The 17,637-nt window shown below is 42.6% G+C and overlaps 1 protein-coding gene across 1 annotated transcript in view; it reads left to right on the plus strand.

Moving 5' to 3' along the window:
• Positions 1-17,637, plus strand: part of col4a5 (collagen, type IV, alpha 5 (Alport syndrome)) — an 82,756-nt gene that overhangs the window by 54,165 nt on the left and 10,954 nt on the right. Inside the window, exons 23-40 of the mRNA XM_084042467.1 lie at positions 46-116; positions 1,010-1,201; positions 1,813-1,981; positions 2,150-2,242; positions 2,511-2,615; positions 2,753-2,850; positions 4,083-4,233; positions 4,900-5,013; positions 8,502-8,669; positions 9,360-9,449; positions 9,667-9,813; positions 10,332-10,430; positions 10,571-10,660; positions 11,164-11,303; positions 11,431-11,557; positions 13,570-13,749; positions 14,014-14,064; positions 14,615-14,800. Of these exons, the coding sequence (XP_083898593.1) occupies positions 46-116; positions 1,010-1,201; positions 1,813-1,981; positions 2,150-2,242; positions 2,511-2,615; positions 2,753-2,850; positions 4,083-4,233; positions 4,900-5,013; positions 8,502-8,669; positions 9,360-9,449; positions 9,667-9,813; positions 10,332-10,430; positions 10,571-10,660; positions 11,164-11,303; positions 11,431-11,557; positions 13,570-13,749; positions 14,014-14,064; positions 14,615-14,800 (2,271 nt within the window). The remainder of the gene's footprint in view (positions 1-45; positions 117-1,009; positions 1,202-1,812; positions 1,982-2,149; positions 2,243-2,510; positions 2,616-2,752; positions 2,851-4,082; positions 4,234-4,899; positions 5,014-8,501; positions 8,670-9,359; positions 9,450-9,666; positions 9,814-10,331; positions 10,431-10,570; positions 10,661-11,163; positions 11,304-11,430; positions 11,558-13,569; positions 13,750-14,013; positions 14,065-14,614; positions 14,801-17,637) is intronic.

Genomic DNA, 17,637 nt, shown 5'->3' on the forward strand with positions numbered 1-17,637 from the left:
GAATTAAAAAAAACATACTTAACTCCTCTCCTCTGTCCTCTCCAGGCGGTCCTGGTGGTCCAGGTGCCAAAGGAGAGAGAGGATTCCCAGGAAACCCCGGTTCTGTCGGTACCCCTGTAAGCACTTCCTGTTTTCACTTCCTGTTTACTTCCCGGTTTCACTTAAAGGGATAGTTGAATTCATGGATATTTTTTTGTTTTTTGTCGCATTCCTAAGACAATAATTTCTTGACCGGCAGCGGTTCCGGTAGGATACACAAAGAGTCTCCTTTGTGTCTCCTACCGGAACCGCTGCCTACGGGTCCGCTGGTCATCAAATCTTTGGCTTAGGAATGTGACAAAAACTAAAACATATCCATGAATCAGGGGTGGGTAGCTTTGATGATGGAGAGGGCCACTTTGCATATACTGTCTATGTCACACAAAAGTAGCGAAAATAGCAGATCTACAAGCTCAAAACGCGTCGCAGTGCGACGCGTTTTGAGCTTGCTATTTTTGAATTGGAATCCAGATTTTTTTTTGTGCTATTTTTGAATTGGAATCCTGAAAAGTAACATTTTTATTTAATTTGAAATGCATTTAGTTATACTTATGTTAACTTTATGAACTTAAATACAAATACATTGGACATAATTAAAGCGGGTCATGTTTGCATGTTTGGAATTGTAACAGCTGAAATTAATAATATGTCAGTAATCCAATATTAACCTGCGGGCCGCATTAAGTGAAGGTGGGGGCCACATGTGGCCCCCGGGCCGCCAGTTGCCCATGTATGCCATGAATTCAAGTCTCCATCAGAAAAACACAGACGGACTCTGGTCCTTTCACCACTCTTGCCTAGTGAGACTACACCAACTTCCTGTGTCCCCCATATTTAATGTTTTGACTTAATCTATTACCTAACATGTGTGTAAACTAAAACTAAAGGGTCTCTTCCTTCCCCTTCTCTCTCTCTCTCTCTCTCTCTCTCTCTCTCTCTCCTCATCCCTTCATCATCATATTATATACAGGGCCCCCCTGGTTCCAATGGAACCCCAGGATTCCCCGGAGCCAAGGGAGACCCAGGCGATGCCATAACCGTCGACGGTGGGAGGGGACAGAAGGGTGACTCAGGCTTCCCCGGACCCCCCGGTCTGCCCGGTTTGGACGGACGCCCCGGTCGGGATGGTGGACCTGGAGCGCCCGGAGCTAAAGGAGCGTCTGTAAGTGGAGGGATCCATGCGTCTGGGGCTGTCACCATTACACATTTAAGTTGACGATTAATTGTCTCTCAAATAATTGCGATTAACGATTTAATAATGTGTGTTTGGCCATTGAACATTGGAACATTATGAATTAAAAATATATATTTCTGTTTGCCTTTTGAGGCTTTGTAATCAAAAATTGCACAGGGCAGATATGACAAATAATTAAATATACAAAGAAATTATTCACATATTTAATAATTGTATACATGTAAAAATAGCTGATCTACAGAAATAGCGGATCTACAAGCTTACAGCGCGTCACGAAGTGACGCGCTGTAAGCTTGTAGATCTGCTATTTCTGCTTTTTAAAATTATTTTAAAATGTGTGAAAACCTTTCAACATGGAAACGATTATTTATGCAGAAAATCATTGCGATTATGTAATAATTGTGACAGGCCTACATGCGTGTGTGCGCGTGTGTGTATGTATGTGTATATGTGCGTGTGTTTAGTCATCAAGTCATACCGTCTTGTCATTGATCCACCATCCATTCATGAATCCACCCACGAGTCCATCAGCTCCAATATTAAATACTACCATCTTTCTGTTGTGTCCCGTCTGACAGGGTTCACTGCAGGTAAAAGGAGAGCGAGGAGGTCCAGGTGAGCCAGGTCTGCAGGGTCAGCCAGGTGACAGGGGTTCCCCAGGCGGTCCCGGCTTCGGGCCCCAGGGCCCCGGAGGAGAGAAAGGTGTCCAGGGCGTCTCAGGAAGACCTGGTAATCCCGGAGGTCCAGGTAAGCAATGGCGGTCAAGCGTTGGATTTGAAATGACGTAGATCTCCTCCGTCAATGGCAGGGAATGTGTTAAAACAATACATTATTTGTCACCTCATTTAAATTAATTTAAACTTCCTGCTTTTCTTTTACCCTTTGCCCTATAACCCTCTGCCTCCTTCCTGACAGGTTCTAAAGGTGAGCCAGGTCAGACGGTGGCTGAGAAGGGTCAACCAGGCCGAAGAGGTCAGGACGGAGACTCCGGTCAGCCTGGACAGCCAGGTACAAAACGCACGCACACGCACACACACACACACACACACACACACACACACACACACACACACACACACACACACACACACACACACACACACACACACACACACAATAATATATATATATATATAAATAGATATAGATATAGATATAGATATATAGATAACATGACATGACAACAATCACTCCAGCTATAAGAATGCAGTCACAACAGCAACAGCACAATATCTATTTTCTGATTGGTTTATTTTGTGGTTCTCTTGTTTGCTAGGTAACCCCGGAGGGCCCGGAGCGCCTGGTTTCCCCGGGGGTCCAGGAGGCAAAGGTGAAGCAGGACTTCCTGGTATTGGACTGCCCGGTGGCCCCGGTGCCAAAGGTAAAATCTTTACCAGTGTGCTCTCTTTTTCTATTCTTCTTCTTCTCTACTTCCTCCTACAGCACTCAGACGCCAGAGGGAAATCCTCATCATAATAATAACAACCCATCCTCACCTATTCTTCTTCTCCCTCTCAGGTTTCCCAGGAACTCCCGGCCAGCCAGGATCTCCCGGCGGAGGAGGCAGACCAGGAGTGGACGGTCTCCCTGGATCGGCTGGATTCCCAGGAGCCAAGGTGCTATTATTATATATATTTTTGGGGCGGTGTAGCCGCCCCCTATAAGTGAGTTTTGGACACCGACCCAAAAATTTGTGTACCCCCTAACCCTTCCATTGTTAATGCAAATCGATACTTTTTTCATATCAGCCAATCACATTACAGCTAGTGTCATCACCACTAACTGTAATGTGATTGGCTGACTTTGCAAATTCAGGACTGTGATTGGCTAGCGAAACACATGACACATGTGCAGCCCTATGAATAGCAGTATGGACTGGTCATTTATCCTTTTTTAAAAGTGAGTCATGTTGTGATGACCACACACCGCCCACTTCACACTGGGTGTGATTTTTATTATTCTAAAGTCATGTATATGTACTGTCAATTAGGGCATTCACGAATAGTGATTTTTAGCATTCGAATTATTCGACCTATACGTATTCGAATATTCGATTAATCGATTTGATTATAAAAAATCACACCCTGTGTGAAGGTAGCGGCGCCTTTGATACATTTTGTCATCGATATGTGTTTATAATGTGTTTATAGCCATGTGTCACATGAGGCTTGACCAATCACTTTGTTGACGGGTCTGACCAATCAGAACGTTGACGGGTCTGACCAATCAGAACGTTGACGGTGAACACGGACAAAGTCAGGTATAGAGCAGGAGCGGCTAGCGCCGCTAAAAATTAAATAATAAAAAGAAAAAAAGAAAAAAACGTTTTTTTTTTTTTTTCAATGGCATTGATGACTCGACTCAAGGAATGCGAGTTGACGTCACACCAGAGCTCACAGCTGCGTGTCTGCTTTAGCTTTTTTTTTTTTTATAGAATAATCGAATAGTGGTTTGATAGTCGAATATTCGAATATTCGATTATTCTGTTAATGCCCTACTGTCAATGTGAATGAATTTCTTGTTGCACCACTGATAAAGCAAACATTACGGTTTTCAGAAACCTGTTAGGATTTAGAAGACATTTGTAGAATCGGCCTCAGGTCTTAAAAGGAAGATAATAATAATAATAATAAATAATAATTCAAGCCAAAAATGTAAAGAAAAGCGATAATGACATGTCCTAAACATGATTTGACTGTACTGGTGTGTGCATGTGTGTGTGTGTGTGTGTGTGTGTGCGTGTGTGTGCGTGTGTGTGTGTGTGTGTGTGTGTGTGTGTGTGTGTGTGTGTGTGTGTGTGTGTGTGTGTGTGTGTGTGTGTGTGTGTGTGTGTGTGTGTGTTATATAGGGTGAACCTGGCCAGGGACAGTCTGGTGCTCCTGGGAGCCCAGGGTTCCCCGGAGGTAAAGGTGCGACTGGACCCAAGGGAGACCCCGGTTTCCCCGGCGGCCCCGGTCAGCCTGGACGAGGAGGCTTTGATGGCGGACCTGGAGCTAAAGGTATTAGCTTTAGCTTCTGTATGTGTGTGTGTGTGTGTGTGTGTGTGTGTGTGTGTGTGTGTGTGTGTGTGTGTGTGTGTGTGTGTGTGTGTGTGTGTGTGTGTGTGTGTGTGTGTGTCATGCACGGACCTTTTACTGTAGCGTTTATTTTCCTGTACTACTATCAGTGGTGTAAAGTAACTAAGTACATTTACTGTAAGTACTAAGTACTGTACCATTTTGAGGTATTTTTACTTTAGTGGAGTATTGCCAATTTTCAATACTTTTACTTCTACTCCACATCTCTGAGGAAAATATTGTACTTTTACTCCACTACAATTATTTGAAAACTTTAGTTACTAGTTACTTTGCAGATATAAATTATTACATTATAAAACATACATTAACCACTTCAGCCCTATTTCATACATAGGCTATTTGAAAATAGCCGATCTACAAGCTCACAACGCGTCGCATCGCAACGCGCTGGGAGCTTGTAGATCTGCTATTTTCAAACATTTTAGTACTTGTACTTTTGGTACTTTAAGTATATTTTCATGCCAATACTTCTGTACTTTTACTCAAGTAACATTTTGAAGTGAACACAGGCCTTTTACTTGTAACAGAGTATTTCTACATTGCGGTATTGATACTTACATTCACTTTCTCTCTCTCTCTCCTCCTCAGGTGACCCCGGCATCCCGGGTACCCCTGGATCTCGTGGACTACCAGGAGGCTCCTCGCTTGGCGTTCAGGGAGCACAGGGACCCCCCGGACCCCCAGGCCTGATGGGCTCCCCAGGTAAGACAAACCAACAGAGGGTTAATGTTAATGTTAACGACAGAGAAAAGCTTAAAGGATTACACGTTAACAGCCAACCCAGAAAGCCTGGCTAAATGAGAATGAAGTCAAATGAATATACAGTATAGAATATGATTTAAAATACACAATAATTTCAAGTATAATAAAGTAAGGAATTAAATAGTATTTATATGATACCAAAAGGCTGGACTATTAGTGTTTGCCAAAACAATTGTATGACTGCATATAGATATAAAACATAACTGTTTTAAACACTTGTCATTGGAGTCAAATGACATATTGTGATTGTGGTGCAGGGTAGTAATGTTTGGTGTATAATATATGATTATTGATTATATTTAACATCAATAGAATATTGACTTCTTGAACATTGATTTCATAACATCTGATGCTAGTCAAAGATTTAAGTCTATAACGTTTGGCAGTAGCTTGTGCAATGCATTGGTAGGGCTGTCACGATTACAAATTTAAGTTGACGATTAATTGTCACACTAATAATTGCAATTAACGATCATTGTGTTTTTTGACACAATTTGAAATATGACACATAACCTAAATACACAAAGAAATTACTGACCTATTTAATAACTTTATACTTAAAAAAAAACATTAATAGTGGAAATAGCAGATCTACAAGCACACAACGCATCGCAACGCGTTGTGTGCTTGTAGATCTGCTATTTCCACAATTTTCCCACTATATTGAAAATATGAACCTTGTTCAACATGGAAACGATTATGACGAATATGACAAAAATAATTGCGATTAGACGATTAAGTAATAATTGTGACAGGCCTATGCATTGGTTGCCACCTTGTGTTTACAATGTTATAATGTGTTATTGAATTGTTGTGTTATTGAAAGTCACCAAAGAGTTATGTGCATGGATACACACTTTTCTACTGTATGTATGAGCACTCTGGAATGGTGTATGGGTGACTCTCTGAACTGGGTATGTGGTTCACTGTTCAGCAGTCCTGTCCTGAATCTGATAGAGTTAAAGATCTGGTTGGTGGTTGGAAAGAGCACTGAATGTCACTTTGGTGTGCACATACACATCATGTGTTTTGGGTTGATCAAGGTTTGTGTATGAAAGTTGTAAAAGTGTAGTGTACGTCTGTGTACTGCAGTGGGTCCCAAACAGTGTGCCGAGGAACAATAGTGTACCGTGAGTCAAGTCCAGGTGTGCCTTGGGATTTAGTGACAACCACGTTATTGCTTCTATACGAATATACAAAAACGTATGATTTCAGTACCTTTTTGGCACTCATTGCCCAATACAGAGGCAAATTCTATACCGTAAACATAATTAAAATGTTATCAACTTTCAACTTATTGGTGTGCCTTGGTCACAAAAACGTTTGGAGACCACTGGTGTACTTGATGTATGAGAGATTGATTGTGTGAGTGAGTTTCTGATTACGTTTATAAAAGTGTTAAAAAGGTTACCAGTCACTGGTTGGTAACCATACCTTGATCTGGGGAACTTCACCCCACCTTGTCACCTTGTTTTATTTACCTCCACGAAAACCACTGGAAAAAAAAAATCATGTCACCTGCACGCTTTCACTGCACGCCACTGCACGAGTTCACCGGCTATGAGCTTAGAAACTACAGCGACAATGAGCACCAAAATCTTTTAAATAGTTGTGTCACCATTTTAACCTCACAAGATGGTGTGCTTCCTGAGTGCACAAACCACAAACTAACTCTGAGCACAAGATCACTGTTCCTCTGTCACATGTCACCCCTTTAACCCTGCATACGGAGTGCACGGAAACCCCAAACTAACTCCAGCACTATAAGAATGATCAGATTACCGTCCTGTGTGAATACTCTGAAAATGAAAAGGAATCGTGTTGTTCCTGTTATATAGATTCTGGTATAACATAGGGCTGGGCAAATTGTCTCTATATATATTGTATCTCTAGATTTTAAATCACTTAAGCCTTGTCAGAAATAACGCAAATTGCCGATCTACAAGCTCACACAAGCTTGTGAGCTAAGTACATCTGCTATCTGCTATTTTAACTATTAGAATAGGTTTGAAAAAATGTAAAAAACTAAAAATGTACGTATATTATCATCACTATGCAATATTATCATCACAATAGATATTTGGTCAAATGCATCATGATGGTATTTGATTTTGTCCCTACGGCCCAGCCCTAGTATAATAGCAAGAACAATGCAATGTTAAGCCAGTGATTTATACAAACCACGGTTCATTTTGAGAGTATTTAAACACTTCATGAAAAAGGGACATTTTAATGCATTCATCCCTCTCATCTTCGACCTAATCTGATGCCCCGCCTACTTCGCTCTGAAACACGCCCCTCCCCTTCCTAACCTGCGGCCCCGCCCCTCTGACTCCAAGGCGAGAAAGGTATTGTACCTCAATACCAGGTATCCCACAATTATACTGTGTTACATACTTGATTGTTTCAGTATGGAGTTTCAAAAACCTTCCTATTTATATTCTTTCTGCGTTCTTAATGATTATTCCAGAATCACAAACACACAGCACACATTTCCAAATATGACTTCATACATGTAGTTTTAACCATATTTGGAAGTGACTGTAATGTATGGTGTAAGTAAGCATGTCATTTTACAATTTCAGAGATCTTTTTGTTTTGGTTGATTTTACTGTTCTTTTGATTCTTACAAAACCACACATAGACTTTAATATCGTCTCTGGCAGTTCTGCTACTTTTGTGTGATGCTGTAGTATGATCAAGTAGGGCATTTATTTACGGAAAAAAAAACACAAAAAGCTATAACATGGAGATAACAGGTTTCTGCCCGACAACAACGATATCATCGATTTTGGGATGCAATGTGTTGCAATGTATAAAATAGGGCATTAATTGATTAGAAAATATTTCTGACAGCGATGATATAACATGTCAAAAAGTTCCTGTGGTAAGGGTAAAATACAATATAAATATGTCATTTAAACGTTATAAGGGCCCATGTATCCTCTGTTGAGATAATATATTGTGATGTTTGTATCGTCAGGATAGCTCTTCCCGGCTGAGGTCAAGTTAAGGTGTCTCTCCAACCCTTTTATCCATTTTATTCTTGCACTTATCTTTTTTATTGTTTTAGTTTCTTCTTAATAAGTGGGATCCTTCCTTTTCTTTTATGTAAAGCGACTTTGGATACTTAGAAAAGTACTATATACTGTACATCTGAGCTATTATTATTATTATTATAAGATTCTTGGGTATGCATTGAAAAACTGGACAGCAGTCATGTTTGGATGACAAATATATCCCACAATGTATTCCAAATCATCAAAGGAATAAAACGTACAATGAGAGTAATTCAGTCATAACAAAAACTAAGCAAGAGTATAGGGCCCTTGGGAATCCGGTCAACTAAGTCTCGGGTTTAGTGGTTAATTCCAAACCAGTTCCCTGAGCCTGACACCCCTCTCTCCATTTTCCCCTCGCCATCCCAGGATTCCCAGGTGGTGCCGGAGAGAAGGGAGACCCCGGCCCCCCAGGTTTGGACATTCCAGGCTTGCCAGGAGACAGAGGGAGCCCCGGCTTCCCTGGGTCCCCAGGAGCCATAGGACCTGCCGGAGGCCCCGGAGGGCCAGGACGTGACGGACTACCAGGACTGCCAGGTAAACCATTCGCCCAAGTGACCATCAGTCACTCTCTTAGGGTTGTCATCATGATTACGATTGTCACCACTATAATTAGAAAGCTACAATCATTATAGATTATTTTTGTTCAATCAACACTGCCTTGAAATATAATATATGTAATATCTAATATGCTGGCATTTTGGAAATTTAAACCACCTCAGCTGCAAATTCTTAATTGTTTTATCCTGTGGCTCCACAACTTTGTGAAAATTGTGAACCAATGGGATTGTAATTAATCCGGGTTTACTGGGAAAACTAAAACCAAGAATAACTGGATGGAATAAACCCGGACAATTTTTAGACTAGGTTTAAAGTTTTGTGCAACTGGATTAATAGATAAACCTTGATTTAATTGAACTGAACTGTGTAACGGGCCTAACGAGATGACAGAATGACTAATAAGCTGAATGAATGAACGAATGAACGAACAAACAAACGAACAAACAAACACACGAACGAACGAACGAACGAACGAACGAACGAACAAACAAACAAACGAACGAACAAACAAACAAACGAACGAACGGACACAGAGTGCATGTGTGTCAGAGTGAAGTGAGTGAGTTGTATGAATCAGAACTGGACTGACTGTCTTACCATTTTGTCTATATTTGGAGTGCATGTTCTTTAACCCCGTCTCTCTCTCTCGTCTCTGATTGGCTGCAGGCGGCAAAGGAGACATGGGTTCAATGGGAGCTCCTGGACCTGGTGGTGGCCCTGGAGGCCCAGGCGGACCTGGCTTCCCGGGACCTAAAGGTACACACACACACACACACACACACACACACACACACACACACACACACACACACACACACACACACACACACACACACACACACACACACACACACACACACACACACACACACACACACACACACACACATATACATTTAACCCATTAAGACTGCACCATTGCAAATAAAACCTCACAATCAAAGATTTCTGTCCCGTCCTTTCCTCTCTGCAGGTGACGATGGTTTCCCAGGCAGACCAGGTGGTCCCGGTGGCCCAGGCGGCAAGGGAGAAAGAGGAGACCCCGGTGGCCAGGGACCCCCAGGACCCAGCATTGCCTCCAGCCCCATAAAGGGAGAGAGCGGAGTACCCGGTATTCCAGGTACGTACATTCAGAGCACCAAAACCTTACAGCAGGTCCTACCACGCTGGATGGTACAGTATATCGGAACGGTTCACAACTGGTCCTCTGGACCCCTGGTTTTTCCACCCTACCATATCCAACTAGTTCCTGATTGGAGAAGAATTACAAGGATACAAGTTGAACGCAATTAAGCATCCTGGTACCTTATTTGTGGCACATCTTGAGTGTTTTGATGCATTGCGATGCAATGATTTTACAATGTAAATTTTGGTTCAAATCTGGTTCTAGACTACTCTCTCTTCTTAACACATTAACTGCCAGATATTAATGAATTCATCCGCTGGTGCCAGGTTTTTTTTTACCTTATATTGACGATCTTCGGAGAGCCGCGGAAGCCACGATGTGCACGCAGATCTTTTTTTTTTAAATTGACTTAGATTTCCGTCAATGACAGGGAATGTGTTAAATGTCAATGCTTGATTGAAAAGTCCATCAAACAATGTGTGTGTGTGTGTGTGTGTGTGTTTGTTCTACAGGTATATCAGGTCAACCAGGTCAGAAGGGTATCGCTGGTATCCCTGGTGAGGGAGGAATTCCAGGATCAGACGGACGCCCAGGATTGTCAGGACCACCAGGTATGGGATTACACCTTACACACACAACCCGTCAAGATTAGGCTGGAAAATACTCACGACCACTGCAGTGAACCCTGGGTTCAATAGCGGGCAGCCAGAGACATACTGTATTGCTGACATGCTTTCTGGGATGTGTGCAGGTCCTAAAGGAGATGCCGGTATTCCTGGAGGCCCAGGGGGTCCTGGAGGCTCGGGTCTGAAGGGCGCCATGGGAGAGATGGGATTCCCAGGTGAGTTCAAACACTCCCAACCAGGAAGTAATGAACATCCGTCAGCCTAGCCTGATTGGCTGACTGGCTCACTAACTGGCTTACGATTGGATGATGGGATTGCTGAAAAAACAAAAGCAACATTAGCTTAACTGAAGACAACCTTTAGAGGTTCATTATAGGAGCATAGTATTAAGTAATGAAATGATGTTATGAATGATCTTATGTTATGAATGCCCTCAAAAACAAAGAATCTATCCAATTATCTGACTAACTTGATCATTATGGTCTATCTATCGCCATTGCATCTTTAAAAAGACTCGCTCTCTGCATAAACTATTACGGAAGACTCCTTAGACACAGACTAAGAAAATAGTATGGATTTTATTTTAACATGCTCATAAAGTGCCCTGTGCTCAAAGTGAGGGGCGCGAACATACGTAACATGTTAAACCTATGCAGACATAACATTACAGAACAAAAAAAGGAACCTGAGGTTATATCTTTTCTATGATGTGTCACAGGACCCGGTGGGCTGAAGGGAACGCCGGGTCAGCCTGGTAGACCAGGAGGACCAGGTGGGCCCGGATCCCCCGGATTCCCCGGAGCCAAGGGAGACCCCGGTTCTGCTGGAGTCGGAGCCCCCGGAATGCCCGGATCTAAGGTATACCAAAACACAGGGATGAGCTTACTGTGGAACTGTACGAATGTAACTGTCTAACACCGACATAACATAGATTCTCAACACACACACAGTACAATAATGATACCATCCCCCCCCCCCCCCCCAGGGAGAGCCAGGATCCCCAGGCTTCCCGGGAACCCCTGGACAGAAGGGGTCACCAGCTGGATCAGGACTCCCAGGACTTCCAGGAGGCCCCGGAGCCAAGGGCGACCCCGGCCTCCCAGGATTCCAAGGTACACAGTAGGGCCCAGTGTTGATTTAGTCGACTAAAACTACAGTATGACGGAAAATGTTTCGTCGACTTCCTTTTTTTCACTGACGAATACTAAATATAAACTAAGCTACGATGACTAAAACTAAGATTACATATATTGACAATTTCGTCAACAAATAAAAACTAGACTAAAATGTTAGCGAGGGACTGTAGTGGAGAAGAGATCCAGTAGAACTAAAAGACTCATTTTGTGTTTGGTTGCGCTCGGGTGTTGCGCTCTGAAAATAGCAGATCTAAAAGCTCACTTGTGAGCTATCTGCTATTTTCAGCATGCAACCAAGTCAGCATGCAACCAAAAATCAGCCATTACGACGCCATCAAGGCACCGCCGAAATACATTTTAGACGACTAAATCAACTGTAGATTTAGTCGAATATAACCTTATGCACTGGCTCTGGCTCCCCGTAGCGGCTCGCTTTCAGTTTAAAACCCTGGTGCTAGCCTATAGGGCAGTGAAAGGAACAGCTCCTTCTTACCTCCGGGTTTTGGTCAATGCCCACACCCCTGCCCGACCACTCCGGTCTGCCACCTCGGGGCGACTGACTCCCTCGCCACTCAACGGTCCTTCTGGTCGATCGACACGGTCACGACTTTTTTCTGTTCTGGCCCCACAGTGGTGGAATGAACTTCCCACTGATGTCAGGACAGCAGAGTCACTGCCCATCTTTCGCCGCAGGCTGAAAACCCACCTCTTCAGGAAACACTACCCTTCCTCTTTGCCTGGCCTACTTGTTGTTAACTAGTTGTAGGAACTATTGTTGTATTGTTGTATTGGATCTATTAGCTTGTGCTCATTTGATTTGGCTATTTTATCTCATGTGTTTATGAAAGTAGATAGCTGATATATTGCACTTTTACCTTAGCGCTAGGTATACTCTTGGTTGCTTGTTTTTACAGGAAATGCACTTAAGACCTCTGGTGATTAGTAGTTTCGTTCCCTACCTATGTTGAATGCACTTATTGTAAGTCGCTTTGGATAAAAGCGTCTGCTAAATGACTGTAATGTAATGTAATGTAATGTAATGTAATATGATATTTAGTCGACTAAAACTAGACAAAAACTAAAACATTTCAGATGACTAAAATATGGCTAAAACTAAATGGAATTTTATTCAAAAGACTATGACTAAAACTAAATCAAAATTTGCTGTCAAAATCAACACTGCAATAGGCCCGTCTGGATGGAGAGAAGAGGAGTTTGGCCCGCAAACTATTATTTGATTCATACTTCGTCACGCGACGTGCGTGTCGCGCACCTAAAATAGCCGACCTACAAGCCCACTCAGCGTTGTGGATGCGACATTGTAGGTCTGCTATTTATAGCATAAATAGCATAAATTATGCATACATAACCACTTCAAACATAGCGCTCCTATGGGGCGAACATCGGTTGAAAATAGCTGCACATCAGCTATTTTCGGTGGAAAGATGTTTATTAAATAAAAATAAAAGCGTTATTTTAATAACCACTCTGTGTGGTAGAGTATGTTAATACAATCTGCAGAGCTAGGAGGTGGTATCCCTACTCTTCCATTTGAGACATGTAGACGCTGGTTGAATGTAGTGAACTGCTGACAAGTAGTTCTGCCTCAAGCTCCTAAGCACGATATCTCCACTGGCCAAGCAGGGATTGCCTCTTGAATGAGCGACAGAAATTCGGTCTCCCATGCGGGAAGAATACAATATGATTCGGTGATTCGGTCATCAAGGCCTTTACAGTCATTGCACGATGTACAACGAAGTTTAGTGTGGCCCTTCAGTGGTACTATACAAAAACATAAATTGAATTAATGTAAATAAATAAATGAATACAAATGAACATAACATAAATATAAATTAATAGACGTAAACATTTCTAACGCGGTACATCGCAATTCACGACGCATCACAATTCACAGGAAAATACCTGGATGGAAATGATGGAAATGATTATTGATGTGATTGGTTTCATTTTCCTGTTTTTCCCCCCAGGTTCTCCCGGTACCCCGGGTGCAAAGGGTCTGGACGGTGGTCCCGGCGGCCCGGGTCTCAACGGCGCCCCCGGTAGACCGGGAGAGGCAGGACGTCCCGGCGGGCCAGGGTTCCCAGGAGACAAGGGTCAAGCGGGTCGCGATGGAATCCCCGGACCGGCTGGAATCAAAGGAGATGCAGGTCAGTGACGTGGCATTTCTGAAAGTGATCCGCAAAGGAAGACTGTATATTGCGCATTAAAAATATAATGTATTTTTGTAGGAATAATTACGCCTAACCTGATCATTTCTAAGTGTTGATTATGCTGTATCTGACAGCAAATAGTTTAACCCACTGCTACAGTATAGTAGTATAGAGACTTGCAAGACCACTTTTTTGGGGGTTTTACATTTAATGTATGTTTTAAAACTCCAGAACGTTTCCCATGATTAATTTCTCTTCCAGGTTCGCCCGGTTATGGTGGTCCAGGAGCCCCTGGTCTCCCAGGATTGCCAGGTGAGTTACCAACTAGAGCGCACAGCCACACACACACACACACACACACACACACACACACACACACACACACACACACACATTACATAATGCTGTATAATGCCTTGCTTCAATTTCAACATGTCTGAAATAGATGGATAGATGAACTATATCGTTGCTGTCCTGTCGGGCAGAAACCTAAAAAAAAATACCCGACCTACAAGCTCACAACGCATCGCGATGGCGCTGTGAGCTTGTAGATCTGCAATTTTTTCACTTCTGAATGTGAAAGTGCTTAAGTGTTATATAAATATCGTCACCTTGCTAAACTAATAGCCTAAGTCATTTTTTGAGGAAAATTATTTTTTTATAAGTCAGATACTTTTATTCATCTCTTTTATTCATCTCTCATCAAGTCAGCTCCTCATGACACTGTTGACAGGAATTGGAAAACTCTTTTCCATTTCCTGAAAAGTCACAGCTTTGGACGTACGAGAAGACAATATACAGCTGTCACAGTTTGTCTTAATTAGCATTTTTCTAACTTTCTAACTTTTATTTCCATTCCAAGGTTCTAAGGGTGACCCCGGTCTCACCGGCCCGCCCGGCAACCCAGGCTTCCCAGGCGCAAAGGGAGACGGTGGCTTCCCAGGTCTCCCCGGTACTTCAGGCCCCATGGGACAAGCCGGGCCTCCAGGAGTGGCCTATCAGGGTCCCAAAGGAAACCAAGGAGCACCAGGTCCCCCAGGAAGAGGAGGTACGTGATATGGAATGATACCCTGCCATTATTACCACCCTGTTCCACTGTGCCTTGTTGCTGTCTGGTTTCCTGGTCTCAAGTGGGTCAAACTATTAACGAATAGCCCCATGCATAGGGTTTTAATAAACAGGTGAAAGAGGAGTATTTTCTGGTTCCTTGGAGACAGCTGGCAAATTACTTTTACAGCTTCACCCAGCTGATTTACTCCACACAGATCTGCTATTTTCAAAAGATTTTTAGACATTTTATACGTTTGAAAACTTTGTGAAATGGGACATTCTGCATAATGAGTACATTCTACTTTTGGTACTTTAAGTACATTTTGATACCAATACTTTTACTCAAGTACATTTTGAATTCCGGACTTTTACTTGTAACAGCGTACTGCTACATTGCAGTATTGATACTTTTACTTTTTCCACCACTGGGAACCGGTGGGGAAACGCAATATTCACACCCCTCAAAGGCCAATTGAAAACCAGACAGCAACCTTCAGCACTTCCCCATGTGAATGCCTTCCATGTTGATGACATTATATGTTGATTTGCATGGGACATGGTTTAAAGAGCCACCTCACTGAGCACTGAGTCACACAATCATTGTCAAGTATATTGTATTATTGTCACTGAGCACGCTCAGCCAGGACGGAGACCATCTGTCCATGCTAACGCACAGCACCCCACCCACCCCTTCACCCCCTTTTCCTCCTCCCTCCCTCAAACAGGAAATGCTGGGGTGCGCTTCCCCTCACGCACCAATCACTGTCTCTCACCGGTGGGGGGTTCTGACCACACCCCCAAAAAAGAGCATGGGTTCTTCCCCTTTAACAGTGTTATTCATGTTTTTCTTTTTTTCTTTTTCTTTCTTCATCCATCCATCCATTCCTCCATCCATCCTCTTTGTCTCCCCACCCACTCGGAACGTGTAATCTATCCATCTCTCCACAGCCCTGAAGTGTGTGTGTTTGTGTGTGTCTATTTGTGTGTGTTGTGTGTGTTTGTGTGTGTGTGCACGTACCTGCATTTCAGAATGTTTACCTGTGGTCAGTGTTAACGTACGTCCTGTGTTTTGTGTGGTCTTGTAGGTTCATATTCAGACAATGTTGGTGTTAAACAGTGGAGCCAGAAACAGACCCGACACTTCTCTACTGGCACTTTAGAGGAGGTTCATATTCAGGGAATATCTAAAATACAATTTAACTTTTCTAAGAGAACCATTAGGATTGATCAAATTGGTACGACACTCACCCTATTTAATAAATACTGCTCAAAAGTTACTAATTTAAGTTCCAATACAGTAACTGGAATGGATAGTTCACCCCCAAAATGACGTTTTTTTCTATCGATTAGTCACCCCATGGAGACTTGAATTCATGGATGTTTTTTTGTTATGGTCGCATTCCTAAGACAATAATGACCGGCAGCGGTTCTGGTAGGAGACACAAAGAGTCTCTAAATTATTGGCTTAGGAATGTGACAAACACAAAAAAAGATCCATGGGGTGACTAATCGATAGAAAAAATGACAGTGTTGACTAGGGTTTGTGCCATTTACTCTGATCATGCACTAATTGTAAATTGTCTGTACGTAAAACATTACGGTGACATTATGGTGTCCCTAAAGGAGTCCAGTTGGTAAAGTCGTGGGTTTGTGTCTGGCTTTTCTGGATGTGTTGTGTTGCGTGTCACAGACCGATCAGCCACCTGCATGGGCACCATGTCTGTTCCAAACACGTCAGAGAACACAGTCCCAACAACACAGTGCTGGAACTACTGGGCTCAGACATTAGTCAGATACTTGATAAAGGTCTTAATACTTAAGGTGACACGTTTGCCAATTTTTAACCTAAATCCCATTGTTCTGATGAGAGGAGATCCTATATGGTGTGGCAAAAATACTGTGGGCCCTATTTTTGCCGGTGCCGTACCCATTATCCCTAAACTTCTTTGCCATTTTTTACTATTTTTAAAAACATTTTCAAATAGCTCAACTAGCCGATCTACATCGACACGTTGTGAGTATGTAGATTGGCTATTTGAACTATTTGAAAATGTTTTTTAAAAATGTTTAAAAAATGGCAAAGAAGTTAAGGCACTAGAGCCCATGTATTATGGGGGCATGATGATGTGAAACACACACTTTTATAATGTATAGTGCGCTGACACTAAACGACACATCTGACGTCATGACACAGACATTTCAGCATAGTGTGGAAGAAAACACAGAATACTTTATACTAAGTAAAGTTTTTTTGCCACACTACTGTATGAACAGTATATCATGAGCAATAGGATTTAGGTTCAACATCAGAAAAGTGTCCCTTTCCCCGTCTTTTCTTTTAAAAGGAATGGGACAGTAGCATTTTGTATCATTTATAAAAAAAGAACAATGAGTGAAGTAAATGACCTGCAGCATGCCACAGTATATCATTAATCAAAAAGCGTATCCCAGCTGAGACCAGTAGGACACCAGCACTGTGAAACCCTCCCTTACATGGGAGTGTTATTGGTGGGACTGGAGCAGTAAAAATGATTAAACATGACATTTTAATGCCTTCTTTTCCTGTTGGCTTGGCCCCACCCAATGTGGTGTGGCTACGCCCCTCCGTGTGATGACTCGCACATCCGACGGCCGCAGGTCCCGCAGGTCAGAGAAAACGGTGTCCGAGAACCTCTGCTGTTTTTTATATCAGCTGCTGTTCTAGAAACCTTCACATTATAGAAGCCATTTTAACTGCACTGTTCCAGAAAGTTCACCTCTAGAGCTGTTTTAACCGCACTGTTCTAGAACTGGCCTGCTCATAATCTTAGAACACCAAGCTTATAATAACCTCAC

This window comes from Gymnoscopelus microlampas (genome assembly GCF_963454915.1).
Source record: "Gymnoscopelus microlampas genome assembly, chromosome: 19".
Lineage (NCBI taxonomy): Eukaryota > Metazoa > Chordata > Actinopteri > Myctophiformes > Myctophidae > Gymnoscopelus > Gymnoscopelus microlampas.